Source organism: Odontesthes bonariensis, chromosome 2 (assembly GCF_027942865.1).
Source record: "Odontesthes bonariensis isolate fOdoBon6 chromosome 2, fOdoBon6.hap1, whole genome shotgun sequence".
Taxonomy (NCBI): Eukaryota; Metazoa; Chordata; class Actinopteri; order Atheriniformes; family Atherinopsidae; genus Odontesthes; species Odontesthes bonariensis.
This window is the reverse complement of record NC_134507.1, coordinates 45,145,938-45,165,087: the sequence shown is the minus strand read 5'-3', so window position 1 is coordinate 45,165,087 and position 19,150 is coordinate 45,145,938. Positions and strand designations below refer to the sequence as shown.

Here is a 19,150-nt window from a genome sequence, read left to right as displayed (position 1 = left end):
CTTCTGATTATTGCTAGCCTGCTTCTCAATTCTTCCTGTAAAACATTAATTCCCTCCCTCTCTTCTTCTGTAGCTCTTTTCCACTGCTTTTTTAAATTTTCTTTCCTTAACCAATTTCTCCATCTTTTTGCCGTCTAGACTTAACTAAATGTACTCTTTCAACTCTATCTTGCACCCCAAATCATTCTACACCATAGGAGTAAATTATATCTCCCATCTTCTCTAGCCTATCACTCGCATTTCCTCCTAACCTACCCAATATTATCGACAAATCTTTATCGACTGCCCCATTCTTTGTTGCCATTTGCCCTAGGCCACTTAACTCTTAACCCATATTTCTCTCTAACTGGCCTATTCACCTCAGTATTAGCTACATCCCTTCTTAGAACCTCCTCCTCCTCCGTAGCTGTGTTATTGATATCCTTCGGACTGTGGTTTTCTACCTGCCGCTGGACTTCCGCAGGAGATGGGCCACTTCCAGTTGAGACACCTGAGGACTATTAACTGCTCACCAGGGTTCTGAATGTGCAAAAAAATCTAAACAACCATGCTGCAAATGTTAGCACTAGCTTAAGCTGGTGTGTACTGTCATCTAAGCTGGTGGCTCCAGATCACAATGCATTATGGTTCATGTGGTTCGGTGTAGTGGACTGCCTCTGGACACACTGCACAGTGAATGAGTGCACAATTTAAACATAGCTTGAGTCTTCCTCTGCTGTTCCTAATATAACGGAACAATCAGCAGTCTGTCGCAGAACTTAGGAATCCATATCATATTTCCTTTGAATACACTACATCACATTTAGCAGTCTGAAATAGCACACATACAAACAGAAATGCATTCAGACCAGCCACAAAAAGAACTGTGGTCATACCTTTTGATTGCTCACTTTTCACTGTGCCTGTTCTGTAAATCCTGACAGTGGTTGTGTGGTTAAAAAAAAACATGCAAACCTGTAGTAAATCTGTCCTAAGAATTCTATGCAAACTGCTGGATCTGTCACTCGCTCTTGGAAGGAGAGTATATATAAAAAAAAGCAGAATGCAAGGTGACGTGCAGTGTTTTCCGGTTGTGTCTTTATTTTCATTCAATACAGACCACAATGCATTCTACTGTGCACGTGTTCAATACGTCCGTTACATCTCTGTCATCCAAAACAAATCCATACTTCGCAGAATAATAATTATTTTTGCGACTCGTCTCTGATGAAGTCAGAGTTATTCTCTGTGGAAAAGGAGTTCTTTAGGATAGGCGCTGCTGCCTATCCCAGCTGTCATTGGCTGAGAGGCAGGGTACACCATGGACAGGGAGACAAACCAGTTACCCTGACATACATGTTTTTGGGTGGTGGGAGGAAGCCGGAGTCCCCGGGGAGAACATGGAAACTCCATACAGAAAGGCCCCAGCCAGGGACTTCAGGATTATGAAGTGTATTTCAAAGTCATTTCTAACATTCGTGATTTAAAAATAACACATTTTCTTTCCAAGTGGAGGTTTGAAATGTCAGTCTCTGAGGTCTGTCCCAACCCAACAGAGGTGAAAGGAAGTTTCTTTTTTAGTTAAGTCATGGCCAAAGTTCCAGTCTGCAGGATTCCCATGTTTCCTCAACAGTTTGGCACATCAACCAATATTAAACATGTTGGGGAATGAGGGTGAACAGATTCTTTAGTAAAAACTACCAAAATAACACAAACAGAAGCAAAGATTAACAGCAATCAGCTGTGTGACATGTGGAGAACACAGTTCACACACATCTGCTCTGAGTCACCATCAGAGGAAACTCATCTCTGCACCACTACAGAGACCGACTACACAAAGAAAAATCACGCTGCTCATATTGTTGGTCAACTTGCATCTTCCTCTGTGGAATCCCTGTCCACGTCCCAGATCAACGTTGGATTTATTCCAGTTCTACAAGCAGGTCTCCCTCTCCCACCGTCTCCCCCGCCTTACAGTGGACACACTTAACCTGGAGGGTCAGAGGATGGACACATGTGGTTAATAACTTTTACACTACTTCAAATCTGAACTAACACATTATGCTCTGCTATTCAACTTGTATGAATAAAGGTAGATTGGATCAACATTCTGCTGTGATTTGTGGATAGGGTAGGTTCACTCTGTCACCAAAGCTGATACAATCTGGCACCAACTTTAAATAAAAATGTATCCAGGATAAATTCTAAATTCACTTCTAAACAGCATATGCCAAATTTCTGTGGACTACGGTTAGTCTTTATTTCATTAGGAGTTATGCACTAATTCCAACTGCTGATTTAGAAACACACTCATGAACTAGTTACCAATAGTTACTGCTATTAATGAAAACTAATTGTATATGGTTACCTTTGCTTGCTTCACAGCAGTCAAACTGTTCTGCATCTTCATGGCTTCAATCACACAGATCTCCTGACCAGCTGCAACCTGCAGCCACACATGCCCAGAGTGCACAACAATAGCAAACATTATTCTTAAAAACATCCAACACTTGACTTTAGTACAGAGAAGCAAAAATGAGAATGTGAAGAGCTGTAAGGCTTCATAATATCCTCAACATTCTGGCCACATTCGTTCTAAATTTACTGTGCCACCAAATTAAATAGCTGTTCAGAACACAGGGCTCAACATGGACTGAAGTATAGAAACAAATAAAAAACAAGGCCAAGGTCATTGATTTTTGAGGCTTTCCTCCCTGGTGGAACCTATCTGCAGTATCTTGTTTTTATAGACAGCAGAGCAGCTGAAGGAACAAACACCAATGTCAAACTATAGGTCTGAAGAAGTTCTCATTTTTAAGTGGTGAATGGAGTTGTGGTCAGAGACTCTAAAGGCTAATGACTGCAAAATGGCTGTTGATAAAATTGTAAGTAACAGTACTGAGCACGACAGCGTAGTTTGCCTTGCCTACGTTGCATAATCCAGGTAAGAAGATGAAAAAACATTTCTTTTTTTTGGTCTAAATTTCTGTTACAGGGTAATGACTTTTGGCATCTGACTTTTGTTTGTCACCTCTTATTTGAACACTACAGGCATTAATGAAACCACGTCTGTAAGCATGCTGTAAACCTCCAGATGTGGTGATGCGTTACCGTATCTCCAGGTTGGACGGACACAGCCACCACTGTGCCGGGCATAGGTGAACGCAGGATGCTGCTGGTGTCTTCTGGAACCTTCTCTGGCATATAGGAGTTTAACTCTGAAGCCAACTTGGAGAGAACACGAACCTTAAACTGTTCGAAATAAAGAGAAGAGGAAATGGTTTATAGAAATATATATGTGGAATGTTTGTATATACACACATACATATATAATATGATGTATATCTTTCCATCTGCATCGACAGATGGATCGATGGATAGATAAACGGATAAAGTGTTCTAATATTCAGAAACTGAATCTGCTATGACAATTAGAGATCTACTGTGTAGTAGTTACCGTCCAGTATCCATACTTAATGTAGATTATAAAATGTATATGTCCATAATTTCCAAAAGATTTGAGCCATTCGTGCCTGAAATTATAGAAGAGGACCCGGCCAGTTTTATAAGAGGAAGGCAGGCACAGGATAATAGAAGGAAAACAATACACATGGTGAATGAGGCCAAAAGAGGGGAGAAAGTGTGCTACTAGTAAGTGTGGATGCCAAAAAGGCATTTCATAGCTTGAGGTGGACTTCTCTGTATAATGTCTTAAAAAAGTTTTGTCTTAATGAGGCTTCTGTCAAATGTAGTTAATCATTGTATCATGAGCCGACAGCAAGAGTGAAGGTGAATGGGAATCCAACGGGAGAGGTCAACAAGACAGGGCTGTTGTTTATCCCCAACACTTTGCTTTTTGATATCTTTATTGAACCACTCGCCCAAGCAATTAGGCAGAACCAGAATATTAAGTGGGCGGAGGTAGGTGGTTCAGAACACAAATTGGGTCTATTTGCGGACGAAATAATAGCATACATTGGACAGCCAGACGTGAGTTTTCCAAGACTAATGGATTTACTGGAGGAATACGGACAATAATCAGGGTACAAACTTAACATGACAAAGACACAGATACTGGCTCTAAACTACACACCAACAAGAGGGATCAAAGACAAATACAAACTTCAATGGGACATGGACAATTTAAATACCATGGGGTGAATATTACAAAAGGGGCAGACAAATTATATAATGCAAATTACAAACGGATCAACACAAACATTAAGAGGGATTTAGGAAGGTGGGCAACACAGACTCTAGACATCAGTTCAAGAATGGAAATAGTCAAAATGAACACATTACCGAGGCTATTGCATCTCTATCATTCCTTACCCGTACCTGTACCACAAAGTCAATTTATAGAGTGGGATAAAGAGATATCACGGTTTATTTGGGGAGGGAAGCGGCCCAGGGTTAGATCTGTAACACTAAAACTACCCAAGGAAAAAGGTGGAATGCTGGTTCCAAATTTCAAGGGTTCTTATTACGCAGCGCAGATCAAAGCTGTAGTATGTTGGCGTTATGAGCATTACGAAGCCAAATGGAAAGGTATTGAGTCTAAGGCAGGGGGCTATTAGATCCAAAAACTATTAGGGTATAGATAATTATATAAGATAAAGGAAAACCAGTTAGACCCAATTACTAAATTTACACTAAATATTTGGAACACGATAATAAAGACATACAAATTAGAAAAAGAGACAAGGATTCTGAAGTGGTTAGCATATGATACCAATTTCCATCCAGGAAGGGAAGATCCTGGTTTTAAGAGGTGGAACAGAGAAGGCATCACAGCAATATGTACAATGACAGAAAAAGGAGAAATGCAGAGCTTTGAAAATTTAAAAAGAGAAATTAGATTTAGAAAGAACTGACTATTTTAGATATGTACAGGCTAGGGATTATTACATAAGGGAAGTAAAAACAGATAAGACCGCGGAGCAGAATGGAGTAATCAAGGTATTAACTGATGCATATAAAGGGAAGATGGGTAAAGTGATGTCAACACTATACCAAGCACTGTAGGGGTTAGGGGGAATTCAACACTGTATATCAAAGAAAAATGGGAAACAGAACTTGAAATTGAGATATCAGAGGAAGAGTGGTACAACGTGTGCATGGTGCAACATGTGACCACTGGGTCTAGAGTGTGGCAGGAATTCAATTGGAAGAATATCATTCGATTCTTTATAACCCCAAAGACAAAAGGGAGGCATGATGCAGAACAGAAGATGTGTTGGAGGTTAGGTGGACAGGATGGAGCGGACCATACACACATATTCTACAAATGTCAAAAGCTGAAGGAATATTGGGAGAGTATTAAAGGAAGTATTAGGCTATGAGGTACCTAAAACTGGCTTGGTATTATATCTGGGGAATCTGACACATGAACGCACTCAGGGTCGAGACATATCTAATAAAGGCGCTGCTAGCAATTAGCAGGAAAACTATCACGGGCTGACCTACCTACAGGAGCAAAGGTTGAGAACAGTGGAGGAGCTATATGATACGGAAAGATTCACACACATAGTGAGGGTACAGGAGGGGAAATTTCAATCAAAGTGGGAAAAATGGGTAGAATATAAAAGAAAAGGGGATGACAGCACAGATTAGGAGATTTAATTTGAGATCAGGGCGATGGTGCACACATTGGGCATGCCCATGTCACCATAGAGATTTATTTAGCATTTTTTGTTGTTAATTATTTTATTTACTTATATATTTTTATGAGTACTGTGATCAAGATGATGCGATATATGTATACATTTCCTTGAAAACAGTTAAAATTAGGGATGTCCCGATCTGATCATGTTATTATTTCCGGTTGGTGCAGACAACAGCAGCTCTTCATGGCATTCATTAAACTAAGCAAGAACAATAAAGAACAATAAAATAAACATTACAAAAGCAAATAAAAAAATAAAAATAAAAAAAAACTGAAAACAGAACTATAATGACGTGAGTAAAGACCTCCGATTAAAATACAAAACAAAAACTGGCTTGTCATAGATCTACATGGAGAATGGACGAGCAACGCACCAGATGTTGACATGCATCCTGAGATTTCAACGTTACGTTACGTCATGCTGCTGCGTGCATAGAGCTCATTCAGACAACACACAATAATTGTAGCGAGCTGGTAGTAGTAGGCAAACGTGTCAGGAAAATGTCTGCAGTTTGGAGATATTTTAAACTGGACAACGAAGGCAGTGCAACAGCCACTTGTAATGTGTGAAAATTGGGTATTTTGCGTGGTGGAAAGGAGAGAGCTGCATTCAACACTACGAATATGATACGCCACCTGACAAACAAACACCCTGCCCAATACTCCAAGTTCAGTGCAGCAACTCAGCCAGCCGACACTGAAAGATACGCTGAAAAATAAAGAGAAATTGCCTGAGAACAGCAAAAATAAAAAAATAAAAAAATCACTGCCAAGATGTTGAATTTATCATGACCAGAAGCTGTCTGTGGTTGCAAATGTGGGATTTGGCCGCCTCCTGGAGCACCTGGAGCCACTACTTTAGCGACACGGCTCCGCCGGACATTCACAACGAGCTTGTTGACATGGTTACTTTGTGCTGCACCACTGATGAGCTACAAAGAGATTTTATCTTCTTTACCTGCTTTGAACCAATGCTAACAAACCTTGTGATAAAAGAGCCATATAAAAAGGTATCATGTTGGATACTGCCATATAAAGAATATAAAAAAACTTACTCAAGATACTTTTGGCAGATACTCAAAATCAAATGACTCGGAGGCAACAAAATGTGATCCCTAATAAAAACAAAAATCACTCAATTTCTCCTTATACTAACACTATTCTATACTAACACTCACTCCTACAGATCTTTAATCTTTATTCTCACTTTTTAACGGTGTGTCTGGTTCTCTAGCGTAGCATGGCTACCGGTTCTCTTCCTCCTTCTCCTGCTTTCACCTGCTCCGTGTGTCAGATGTTTAGTTACTCCTCTGCCTCCTTTAGCGATAATGGAACATTTAACAAATGTAGTCTTTTTGTAGTTTTGGAGGCGAGGTTATCTGAATGAGAACCTCAGGTATGCACTGTTGAAAACCACCTGATAGTGAGCCAGGTCCCTTGAGCCAGTGCAGACCCACCTAGCATTAGCCTCCCCCTAGCAGAACCTGAGCAGCCAGGATTACAACGTGGCTGGGTGACTGTCAGGAAGAGGCATAGCTCTAAAGTCAAGCCCGTTGTTCACCATCGACCTGTCCACGCTTCTAACAGATTTTCCCCACTCAGCGACACACCCGCTGAGGACAAAACCCTGGTAATTGGCAGCTCTATAGTCAGAAACGTGGCATTAGAGGCACCAGCGGCCATAGTCAAATGCATTCCAGGGGCCAGAGCGGGCGACATAGAATCCTATTTAAAACTGCTGGCTAAGGATAAACGTAAATATGGTAAAATAGTTATTCACGTCGGCGTTAATGACACCCGGTTACGCCAATCGGAGGTCACTGAGAACCGAAGAGAAGTTTCGGTGCAATCTGTTGGTTTCCTTAGCTAGGAAATTGTTTTTGAATTGGCTCTGTATGTATGAATTGGACTCATTTTTGATCTAATTAATTGGTTATGATTATGATTTTAATGAATTGGACTGTATTATTGAAGTGCCTTGAGATGACATTTGTTGTGATTTGGCGCTTTATAAATAAACTGAATTGAACAGGAAGAACAAAGTCTGAGCCATCAACACTTATGTGTACATACAAACATCAACATGCTTGTATATTCCGCTTTCTCATTTGTAAGATGGTGGGCGAACATGGTTGGGTATAGATTTCCACCGTCGGCTGATACATTAAGCCTTTGTACAAATTGTAATCTTACCAATGTGCCCATGTACTGCAGAACAATGATTCCAGAAGCATCTCTGGAGAGACACTGTAAGAAAAGAGCCAATACATCATCTGTACAACAACTTTCTTTTCAACTGGACAGCTTAATCACGTCAATTAAGCAATTAAAAAACAAGGTGTTTCCTTTCATAATCCTTTGTATGTTACCTGGAGCATCTTCTGTGTACCATTGATGGTTAGTGGCAGCAGAGGGGAGGCCAGGTTCCACAGTCCACTGATTTCAACCTTTCCTCCGTCTAACTCCACCTGACAACACAAACAGATGAAAGTCCTGAAGGCTCATAAATTATCAAAACATGCTGACATCTTGTTATAGGTGTACACAGTAATTCTAGTAATGTTAATTCTTCCAAGCTGACTGATTTCTTTCACCTTTTGAAATATGGGCTTCACTCTAAATGAAATGTCTACTTACAAGAGCTCTCACACTGTATCTATTGTATATAAATAGATCCCACTGAGAGATATTCCAAAATGAGGCAGATGTAGATGCAGCAACAAATTTTGACCAGGGGTGCCCAAACTTTTGCATGCCACTGTGTATAAATTATTGTAACAAAAAAAAAAAAAAAAAAAAAGAAGCAGTACTTGGGAATCAAGGGGAGCTTTACATTCATAAAGCTTCCCTTGGCAAAGGGAATGTGTTTGGCATAACGGTATCGGGGGAAAAAACAACAAAAATAAATAAATATATATATATAAAAACGTTTTTTTTGGTGATCTGCTTTTTTTAAACTTTTCGTTTTATTTTTATTTTTTGACAATGTGCACTACTACTAAAGCAGTGTACACAAGAGAAGAACTGTTGGCACTGTCAAGGATTGGACGCGGAATTAAACATCCAATTCCAACCGAGCTTAAAAAGCTGTACCGGGGGTGGTCGGTGGCGTGGTCGGTGGCGTGGTGGGTTAAGCAGCCGCCCCATGTACAGAGGCTACAGTCCTCGATGCAGCGGGCCTCGGTTCGACTCCCGCACCGAGCGGCCCTTTGCTGCGTGTCTTCCCCATCTCTCTGCCCCCTGCTTCCTGTCGCTCTCACACTGTCCTATCATTAAAGGCATAAAAAGCCCCCCAAAAAAAACTTAAAAAAAAACTTAAAAAAAAAAAAAAAAAAAAAAAGCTGTACCGTGGATGCAGAGCTGGAGCGAAACTAAAGGCAAAGAGGCACAACAGGAGGTGGAGGTACAAACCTTTTCTGCCCTCTGTGATTATGGGAAACACTACAACACAACACACCAGACTCATGTGTGGACATACCCGGCTTCACAGCCGTACGAGCGGATCAAGACCTGAGTACGAGCGGTGGTAAGCGGAAAGGCGGGGGTGTTATACTGTTCTTTAATCAGAGATGGGTAAACCCCCGCAATGTGACCGTTAAGGAGAGGGTTTGTTGTCCAGACATCGAACTGATGTCAGTTGGTTTCCGTGCGTTCTATGCACCCAGAGAGTTCCCATACACAGTCGTCATCGTTGCTCCATTCTGGCAGTTTTTTGAGCAACTTGTGGTTTTCCTCACAGTCGTTAAGAATAGCTAATTCTTTGACGTGTGGGATTGCCTCAGTGCAGCTTTGGAAGAAGTCAGCAAACTCTCGTAGTGCATGTGGGTCATTTGTGCTGATTTTTGGCCATTTCATGAGCTTATCGTGGAAAGCTTTCTGTATGATGAATGGGTTCCCATATCTGTCCTGTAAAACTTTCCATGCTCCATTGTATGCATTCCTGAATCTCGATAAAAGAAACAACTTTAGGCGCCTCTCCAGAAAGATCATTTTTGAGATAAAACATCTTCTCACTTGCTGGAAGTGGTTTTCTGTCGATCAGTCATGAATGACATCTTCCAATCTGTAAACTTTAAATGGTCACCACTAAACATGGTGGGTTCAGGGACTGGCAAGCGGTTCATACTCAATGAGCTAGCAATCGCTTGTGCTAAACTGACAGACTCTTGGGTCATTGTCACTTCAGGAACTGCTTGGCGAGGTCGGAATGAAGCAGCGTCTGGATTCACAGAGGCTCCATTTGTGTCCTGTAGTGAGCTGAGCTAGTTCTGTTGTCAATTTCTTCTTCAAAACTGTCATATACTCTCTCACGAGCTGCAGCTATAGCCACCTATTTTGTTGCTTGTAACCTCTGCAGTTCTATTTCATCCTGGATGACCGCCAGAGGCGGTGCTTTCAAGCACTGAATGATACATCTCGCGCATGCGCAGGTCGAGTGTTTATACCAACAACGTCACTCGTGACCCCCTGCTGACCCCGGAGAGCCTATATCTTCCGGCAACATCAGCGGGTCAGTCCCTTTCATCTTCTCGCTGCGCAAGGTAAGTTACCGCGTCTGCATATGAGACGAATTCTAAAACTATTTTCTTACTTCATCATTCGCTGCTGGTGGTCTCGCGACGTCCCGTCGAGGCTGCGAGCTGCTCGCCCTTCAGAGACCGCAACGAACTGCTGAGAGGTCTGTAACCTTTTTTCTTTCCCTCGGCTGATGAAGCGTACTGCCAGCTGTTACAAGCGCCGGTCTAGGCAGCGTGCTCGCTCCTTCTCCCGGTGCTGTGCGCCGCACGTGAGTAACAGTCTGTTTAGAGTTACATTGTCAGCGAAGGCTAATTGCTAGCCCTCTCCCGGCATCTGTAACCTGCCTATGTTAAGCGGCCAACTCGGTTGTGCCGGTTCTTTGATTTTGTTGCTGCTATTGTTCTGCCCCTCTCCTGGTGTAAGGCGGCGTTTGCGCCCCCCGCTCCCAGCACAGGTGGCCTATAGTGGTTGTCGGTGAAGGCTCCGTTTGCGGCTCCCCCTCCCAGCATCCACCTATAGCTAATAGAACTTGCACTAGCCCCTCTCCTGGCGACGGCGGCGCGTGCGCCCCCCACTCCCAGCACAGGTGGCCTATAGTGGTTGTCGGCGAAGGCACCGTTTGCGGCTCCCGCTCCCGGCATCCACCTATAGACAGTGTATAAATACAGCAATAGCCCCTCTCCTGGTGTAAGGCGGCGTGTGCGCCCCCCGCTCCCAGCACAGGCGGCCTATAGTGGTTGTCGGTGAAGGCTCCGTTTGCGGCTCCCCCTCCCAGCATCCACCTATAGCTAATAGAACTTGCACTAGCCCCTCTCCTGGCGACGGCGGCGCGTGCGCCCCCCACTCCCAGCACAGGTGGCCTATAGTGGTTGTCGGCGAAGGCACCGTTTGCGGCTCCCGCTCCCGGCATCCACCTATAGACAGTGTATAAATACAGCAATAGCCCCTCTCCTGGTGTAAGGCGGCGTGTGCGCCCCCCGCTCCCAGCACAGGCGGCCTATAGTGGTTGTCGGTGAAGGCACCGTTTGCGGCTCCTGCTCCCGGCATCCACCTATAGATAAGTGTTTAAATAAACAATTGCCCCTCTCCTGGTGTACGGCGGCATGTGCGCCCCCCGCTCCCAGAACAGGTGGCCTATAGTTGATTGTCGGTGAAGGCACCATTTGCAGCTCCCTCTCCCAGCATTCATCTACAAGTAAAGAATTTTTCTTTTGTAAAAAAAAAACAAACAAAAAAAAACATAACTTGCCCCTCTCCACGGGGCCTATAGTTGGTTGTCGGTGAAGGCACCGTTTGCGGCTCCCTCTCCCAGCATTCATCTATAACTAAGAAGAAGAAATATATGAATAAGAATTAGTAAATACGTACTATCGTCAAATATACTGTGTGTATATATAGCTAGAGGTGGTCCCGACATGGATCACAACCACTCCTGCTCGGCCTGTATGGCTCCTCTACAGCTTGAGGATGGCCATGATCTGTGTCCTTCGTGCCTCGGCCTCGGACATCTGAGGCAGGGTCTCTCAGCGAGTCCTGCATGAATTGTGGCATCTTGCCTCATGCTGTCAGGGCAGCAAGGCTGGCCGAGGTAGAGCGCCTGTTGGGCCCTCCCTTGTCTCCCCAGTTGACCCCTGACCAGCGGCTGGCCCCGTCTTGGTCTAGCCGACGACGGCGTCGGCCTGCTGAGACTGCAGGCCCCACCTTCGGGAAGAGGGCCAAGGGGTCCTGGCTTACTTCTAGAGTGGATCAGCTGACAGCGGAGCTTGACAGCATGAAGTCCCTCCTCCTGGCTCTCCAGCCTGGGGCTGGGGCAACCCAGCCAGGTGCCCTTGTTCCTCCAACGGCCTCCTTCGGTCCGTAGGAGGATGCGTTTTCCATAGCAGCTTCGGCTACTATGTTTCAGGACTACGCTTCGGACGTGCTCCTGGGAGACGAAGCCTCCCGTCCCTCTGCAGCGGGCTCCCTTTCTTCAGCCCGTAGCTCTGCGGGTGGTAGTGAGGAAGGCTCTGTGGGAGCCGCCATTCGTACGGCTCTAGCCAGGCTGCAGCTGGACGTGCCGCAGGCTCAGCCAGCTTCGGCCAGTGCCTTTTTCAGGCGCTCCTCAACCCCCGCTGAACTAACTGTACCTCCATCAGAAGAGTATCTGAGGGAATTACAGACGTTCTGGAGGGACCCTAGGGCCCCTGCCCGTCCGACAGCTGATGCTCGGACCCTGGCAGCCATGCAGGACGCATCCAAGTTCGGCCTGGACCGCATGCCAGCGGTTGAGCCCACTATAGCCGTCCTGATCGTCTCACCCGATGAGGCTCTGAGACGGGAGGCGAGGTGTCCTCGCCCCCAGTGCCGGGTTACGGATGATTTGCTGTCGAAGGCCTATGAGGCGGCAGCACGTATGGCTCGCACGGGTAATTCCATGTCCCACCTGCTGCTCGCCCTGTCATCATCCCTGCAGGAGACCGAACTGGACACTTCTGTCCACAGTGTTACTGACGCCTCTCTACAGGCCTTTGCACTGATGTCTAGGGAGTTGGGACGGGTAATGGCAACTCTCGTTCAGGCTCGCTGCCAGGTTTGGTTGGCGCAGTCCCCTCTCTCGGAGGCCTGCAGAAGAACCCTCCGCAGTGTTCCGGTGGAACCGGGGGAGCTGTTTGGCTCCGCGGCTCTGGAAGCCCTCGAGCGCACGGTCCAGGCTGGGAAGACCCGACAGCAGCTGTCTGAGCTTCACAGAAGCGCGCCGCCTGGCAACCCTAGGGGCCGTCCAGCTGCACCGCAGCGCGGCACCCACTCACGGGCCAGGGGCCTCCTTCGGCCCCAGTACTCACGCCCACAGCCTGCTCAGCGGCAGGCGCAGTCCTTTCGGGCACCTGAGCGACTGCCCCCTGGGCGACCTCAGGTCTCACGTACCGCCCGTCGTGCCCCTGGAGCCTCTAGAGGTCGGGGGGCCCGACGCTGAGGCCACGGGGCCGACCGTCGGCCTTTTTTCCCAGCAGCAGCTCAGCTACTGGGCTGCTTCCACCAGGGACCCGTGGGTTCTTTCCACCTTGACCCACGGGTACAAACTTCAGTCCCGACGTCGGCCCCCGAACCATGGCCGAGTCAGGATGACTGTCATCCGCGACCCGGCGAAAGCCCGAGCCCTCGCCCAGGGGCTGTTCGTCCTCCTGGGCAAGGGTGCCATCGAACCGGTAGACCCCCAGGTGCACCCCGGGGGGTTCTACTCGACTTACTTTCTGGTAGCAAAGAAAGATGGCGGATTCCGACCTATCCTCGACCTCAGGAACCTCAACAGGTTCCTGAAGGTCTTGAGGTTCCATATGTTGACCACTGCAGAGGTTCTGCGTACGGTCTCCAGAGGGGAGTGGTTTACCTCCATATACCTGGAGGATGCCTACTTTCACGTTCCTGTGGCGCCACACCAACGGCAGTTTCTGCGATTCGCCTTTCAGGGGCGTCATTTCCAGTTCAGGGTGCTCCCGTTTGGTCTCTCCCTCTCCCCACGGGTGTTCACCAGGTGTGTGACGGCAGCCCTCTCGCACCTACAGTTGCGGAGCATGGAGATCTTGCCGTATCTGGACGACTGGCTCGTCTGTGCGCCGTCCCAGTCTCGGGTGGCCCTCGACACGACGTGTCTTCTTTCCCATGTGGCCCGTTTGGGCCTCAGGGTGAATTTTACAAAGACTGGCCTGGTCCCATCACAGAGCACAGTTTTTCTTGGGGTGACCCTCGATGCGGTCACCATGATGGCCTGCCCATCGCCACGGCGGGTGGACGACATCCTCCGCCACCTCCTCCCGTTTCGGGAAGGCAGGCGGTTCCACTACGTGGAGTTCTTACGCGTCCTGGGGACACTGACAGCTGCGGCTGCCGTGGTCCCTTTAGGATTGCTGTCGCTGCGTCCCCTCCAGAGGTGGTTGCACAGCTTTCACCTGGACGCCAAGAGACACCGGCACAGGAGGCTCGCGGTGTCCCACCGTTGCCTTCTTGCCCTGGCCCCATGGAGGAAGCGTTCGTTTCTCCTCCAGGGCATGCCCATGGGCTCCATTGCATCCCGTCGTGAGGCAGTCACGACGGACGCCTCCCTCTCGGGGTGGGGCGCCGTGTGGCAGAACCGGACGGCTCAGGGGCTGTGGCCGGCGCGGGACCGCTCACAGCACATCAACGCACTAGAGCTGCAGGCTGTACACAGGGCGTTGCAGGCTTTCCTCCCTTTCTTGAGGGGCCGACATGTACTCGTGCGGTCGGACAATGTTTCGGCCGTCTCCCACATAAACCACCAAGGTGGCACCAGGTCTGCACTGCTGCTGCAGGCATCCCGGGACCTCCTGCTGTGGGCAGCACCACGCTTAGCCAGCCTAAGGGCAATGTATTTGCCCGGGGAACGCAACCAGACGGCGGACTTGCTCTCCCGTTGCAAGCCTCCGCCGGGGGAGTGGCAGCTCCATCCGGAGGTGGTGCTCAATATCTGGGCCACCTTCGGCAGAGCAAACGTGGACCTCTTTGCCTCAGAAGAGTCGACCCATTGCCCCCTCTGGTTCTCCCTGACAGAGGAGAGCAGTCCCCTGGGACAGGATGCTCTGGCCCACGACTGGCCAGAGGTTCTCCTCTATGCTTTCCCGCCAATCCCTCTGATAGTCCCTACGCTACAGAGGTCCTCCAGCAGGGCCACAGGCTGCTGTTGGTAGCCCCCTTTTGGCCAGGGAGGACGTGGTTTCCACTGCTGCACAGGCTCTGCAGCGGTTCCCTGTGGCGCCTCCCCGACAGGAGGGATCTCCTGTCTCAGTGGCAGGGTCGGATCTGGCATCCCGACCCGTCCCGCCTGCAGCTGTGGGTCTGGCCACTGCAGGGCCCGACCCGATGCTGACAGTGCTCTGGCGAGGTCTGCCATACCATCCTAAACGCGAGGGCGCCTTCTACCCGGGCGCTTTATGAACAGAGGTGGCGGCTGTTCACTACATGGTGCTTGGACAGGGGTGAGGACCCTGTGCACTGTCCTGTCCCTAGGATTCTGGAGTTGCTCCAGTCACTCCTGGATGACGGCCGGTCCCCCGCTACCCTGAGGGTGTATGTGGCGGCCATTTCCTCTCGGCATGCTCGAGTGGATAACGGCACGGTGGGGGGCCACAGGTTGGTGTCCCTTTTCCTGAAAGGTGCGCGGCGGCTGCGCCCCCCACGGGTGCGGCGCACCCCGCCATGGGATCTGCACCTGGTGCTCGGCGCCCTGTGCTCGCCTCCCTTTGAACCCCTTGCTCAGGCAGGGCTGAGGTGGGTCTCCGCTAAGACCGCCTTTCTGCTCGCTATCGCATCAGCGAAGCGCGTCGGGGAGCTGCATGCTCTGTCGGTGAGCGACTCCTGCATGAGGTGGAACTCGGATGGCTCGGGGGTTTCCCTATGGCCAAACTCCGCTTTTCTCCCGAAGGTGCTGTCTTCATCAAACCTCAACAGACCTATCCACCTGGCACAGTTTGTTCCCCCGGAGGGGGAGGACAGGTTACGCCTACTGTGCCCTGTGCGGGCTCTGAGAGCCTACGTGGCCGCGACTGCCGGTATCAGGCAGTCGGACCAGCTCTTCCTCTGCTATGGTGGCCCTCGGAGAGGCTGTGCGCTCTCTAAACAGCGACTGTCCCACTGGGTGGTGGACGCCATCACCCAGGCACCCCCAGCCAGCTGGGGTGAGCTGCCACTCCACCAGAGCTGTCTCGACCTCATGGGCAGCCCTACGGGGCGTTCCCCTGGAAGACATATGTGAGGCAGCGTCATGGGCGTCACCGAGTACCTTCTCCAGGTTCTATCGAGTGAATGTTGCCACTCCCCACCCGTGGGCTGTGGTCCGGCTGCCCGACTCTGCTGCTTTCTCTCAGTAAAGTGAGTAGGTGCTGGATTCCTCGTGACTTTTCTGGTATGAGTCATCCAGTGCTTGAAAGCACCGCCTCTGGCGGTCAGTAAGGATGAAATAGAACGAAAGTTACGTATGTAACTACGGTTCTATGAATCCTGGATGACCGCCAGAGCGTTCTGTCACTCGGAATCCTCGTATACTCGCGAGAAGATTCTGTAGGGACTGACCCGCTGATGTTGCCGGAAGATATAGGCTCTCCGGGGTCAGCAGGGGGTCACGAGTGACGTTGTTGGTATAAACACTCGACCTGCGCATGCGCGAGATGTATCATCCAGTGCTTGAAAGCACCGCCTCTGGCGGTCATCCAGGATTCATAGAACCGTAGTTACATACGTAACTTTCGTTTTGCTCTCTCTTGTTCCAACTGTTGTCGCATTTTCACTTCTCTTTGTTTCTGACAACATTTTTGCCTCTTTAAGTTTCCATTCACTTTCTAACTTTAATTTGTGTTCTTGTTTTTTCCAGTAGAGCAGCATCAAAAGTACATGGATGCACATTAAATACTCACAGTATAAGCATTCCCCGATTTCGTAACCTCCACATGGTGGCGTCCGTCCCCCAGTTCCACACACAGCTCCCAGCGGGTGCATTCCACATGAGTCGGTGACACCCTGCAAAACAAGCACAGCTTCTTTTATATCAGTAGGTACTACAGCACTTTTTCATGTTGAATACCTTTAGTTCCAGGAATACTATTTTTATAGTTCATCCAGAATTCTTTAACTGACAAATTTGCCTGATGATTTCTGCTTCAGGACTTCCAATATTCTAAAAAAAAAAAAAAAAAAAAAAGATTGTGTCAATAAGGTGATCCAAGGTCAGTGCTCTTGTTAGTTCATCTTGCCCCAGATACATGTAGTACTACATCTTAAAATGAACACTGGGTATATTTGTCCTGTTTACAGTGAACTTAGTGTTGCTATGTAGTTTTCAAGTTGTAGCTACAGTGTCCAAACTAAATAAATTAATACACAAATGCAAACCCACAGAGTCAAATTATTTCTGGTGCGAGTACTACATCCATAGGCATCTCATAAGGGCAGATGGTACACATAGCTCAGTGTTGCCACATACCATCCAGCCAAACATTAAAAGATGCACATACGCTACTTTATCCTCCTTAAAAATGTGTGTTTGAAGTCATCAATCTTACAAGCGAATGACACAGCAACTCTGACGGTGGTCCACCTTCTTGCCGTAAGCCTAACTATTATGGCTGAATGCTAACCCTAAACCTTACCGTAAACCTAATTCTAACAATGATCATCAAAAATACCTTTAAACATGTGGGGGCAACATTTTGGCATTAAAATTCAGCTGCAAGCTAAACTAAAAAGGTAGGTCTTGAGCCTCTTTCTAAAAACATCAACAGTCTCTGCAGCCCTGAGGTTCTCTGGCAGGCCGTTCCACAGATGAGGTCCATAATAGTGGAACGACTAAAAGGCCGGTACCAGAGGACCTCAGGGTCCGCGAGGGCTCAATATTTAAAAGCAGATCAGATAAATAAGAAGGCCCAAGACCATTAAGACATTTATAAACAACCTTAAAATCAATCCTGAACGCACAGGAGCCAATGCAGCGATTTTAAAACTGGTGTAATCTCCATGGGGCTACATAAAGAAAACTGAATTGAATTCTACTGAATTGTAAAGTGCCCTATGATGACTTTTGATGTAAATTTGAGCTACACAAAAAAACTTGAATGAGCTCAACTGAAATTTATTCACCTCTCTTTCAAGTTAGGAAAAGTATTTGCTGTTAATAGAAAAGCAAATAAAAGCAAAGAGTCCCAACTTATCACTTCCCAAGGTATGGTGAACGCAGCATGATGTGAAAAGGTGGGTTGAGATGAAGAATGGAAGGCTAAATAATTCAACTCTGAGCTGATACTGTGATGTGACAGTACCCTACACATCTGAACAACTCACTGAAAAACAGGCTTTTAGACTCAGACAACACCAAACAAAGTAAGTGACAGACTTGTGTTATATTAAAATTTCTAAATATATGTCCTCAAGCAGAAAAAGTGATCTTTTCATGATACACTATATCGCCAAACGTATTGGCTCATCTGGCTTTACACGCACATGAACTTCAGTAACATCCCATTCTTAATCCAGAGGGTTTAACATGACGTCGGCCCACCCTTTGCAGCTATAACAGCTTTAACTCTTCTGGCCAAGCTTTCCACAAGCTTTAGGAGTGTTTATGGGAGTTTCTGACCATTCTTCCAGAAGCTCATCTGTGAGGTCAGACTCTGATGTTGGACAGAAGGCCTGGCTCACAGTCTCCGCTCTGATTCATCCCAAAGGTGTTCTATCGGGTTGAGGTCAGGATTCTGCAGGCCAGTCAGGTTCTTCCACACCAAACTGGCTCCTCCATGTCTTTATGGACCTTGCTTTGTACACAGGTGCGCAGTCATGTTAGAACAGGAAGGGGCCGTCCCCAAACTGTTTCCACAGAGCTGGGAGCATGAAACTGTCCAAAATCTCTTGGTATGCTGAAGCATTCAGAGTTCCTTTCACTGGAACTAAGGGGCCGAGCCCAGCTCCTGGAGAACAACCCCACACCATAATCCCCCCTCCACCAAACTTTACACTCGGCACAATGCAGTCAGACCAGTACCGTTCCCCTGGCAACCGCCAAACCCAGACTCCTCCATCAGATTGCCAGATGAACCCTGATTGGTCACCCCAGAGAACGCGTCTCCACTGCTGTAGAGTCCAGCGGCGGCGTGCTTTACACCGCTGCATCCGACGCTTTGCATTGCACTTGGTGATGTATGGCTTGGATGCAGTTACCATGGAAACCCATTCCATGAAGCTCTCTACGCACTGTTACTGAGCTAACCTGAAGGCCACATGAAGGTTGGAGGTCTGTAGCGACTGTCTGCGACTGCAGAAAGTTGGCGACCTCTGAGCACTAGTGTTGTCACGATACAACATTTTGGTATCGATACCGGTACCAACATGTATTTCGATACTTTTCAATACTTTTCCTAATAAAAAGAGAACAAAAAAATGTCATTATTGACTTTATTTTAATAGAAAATCTTAGAACTATAACTATGCATCAGTAAATAAAATAAAATA

At 47.5% G+C, this 19,150-nt stretch overlaps 1 protein-coding gene across 1 annotated transcript in view; it reads right to left on the bottom strand.

Moving 5' to 3' along the window:
- Positions 1 to 1,060: 1,060 nt before the first annotated feature.
- Positions 1,061 to 19,150, bottom strand: part of pcca (propionyl-CoA carboxylase subunit alpha) — a 34,184-nt gene continuing 16,094 nt past the window's right edge. The window contains exons 18-23 of the mRNA XM_075482324.1: positions 16,567 to 16,669; positions 8,014 to 8,112; positions 7,838 to 7,891; positions 3,091 to 3,231; positions 2,348 to 2,425; positions 1,061 to 1,970 (exon numbers count right to left, since the gene is read on the bottom strand). Of these exons, the coding sequence (XP_075338439.1) occupies positions 1,902 to 1,970; positions 2,348 to 2,425; positions 3,091 to 3,231; positions 7,838 to 7,891; positions 8,014 to 8,112; positions 16,567 to 16,669 (544 nt within the window). The 3' untranslated portion in view covers positions 1,061 to 1,901. The remainder of the gene's footprint in view (positions 1,971 to 2,347; positions 2,426 to 3,090; positions 3,232 to 7,837; positions 7,892 to 8,013; positions 8,113 to 16,566; positions 16,670 to 19,150) is intronic.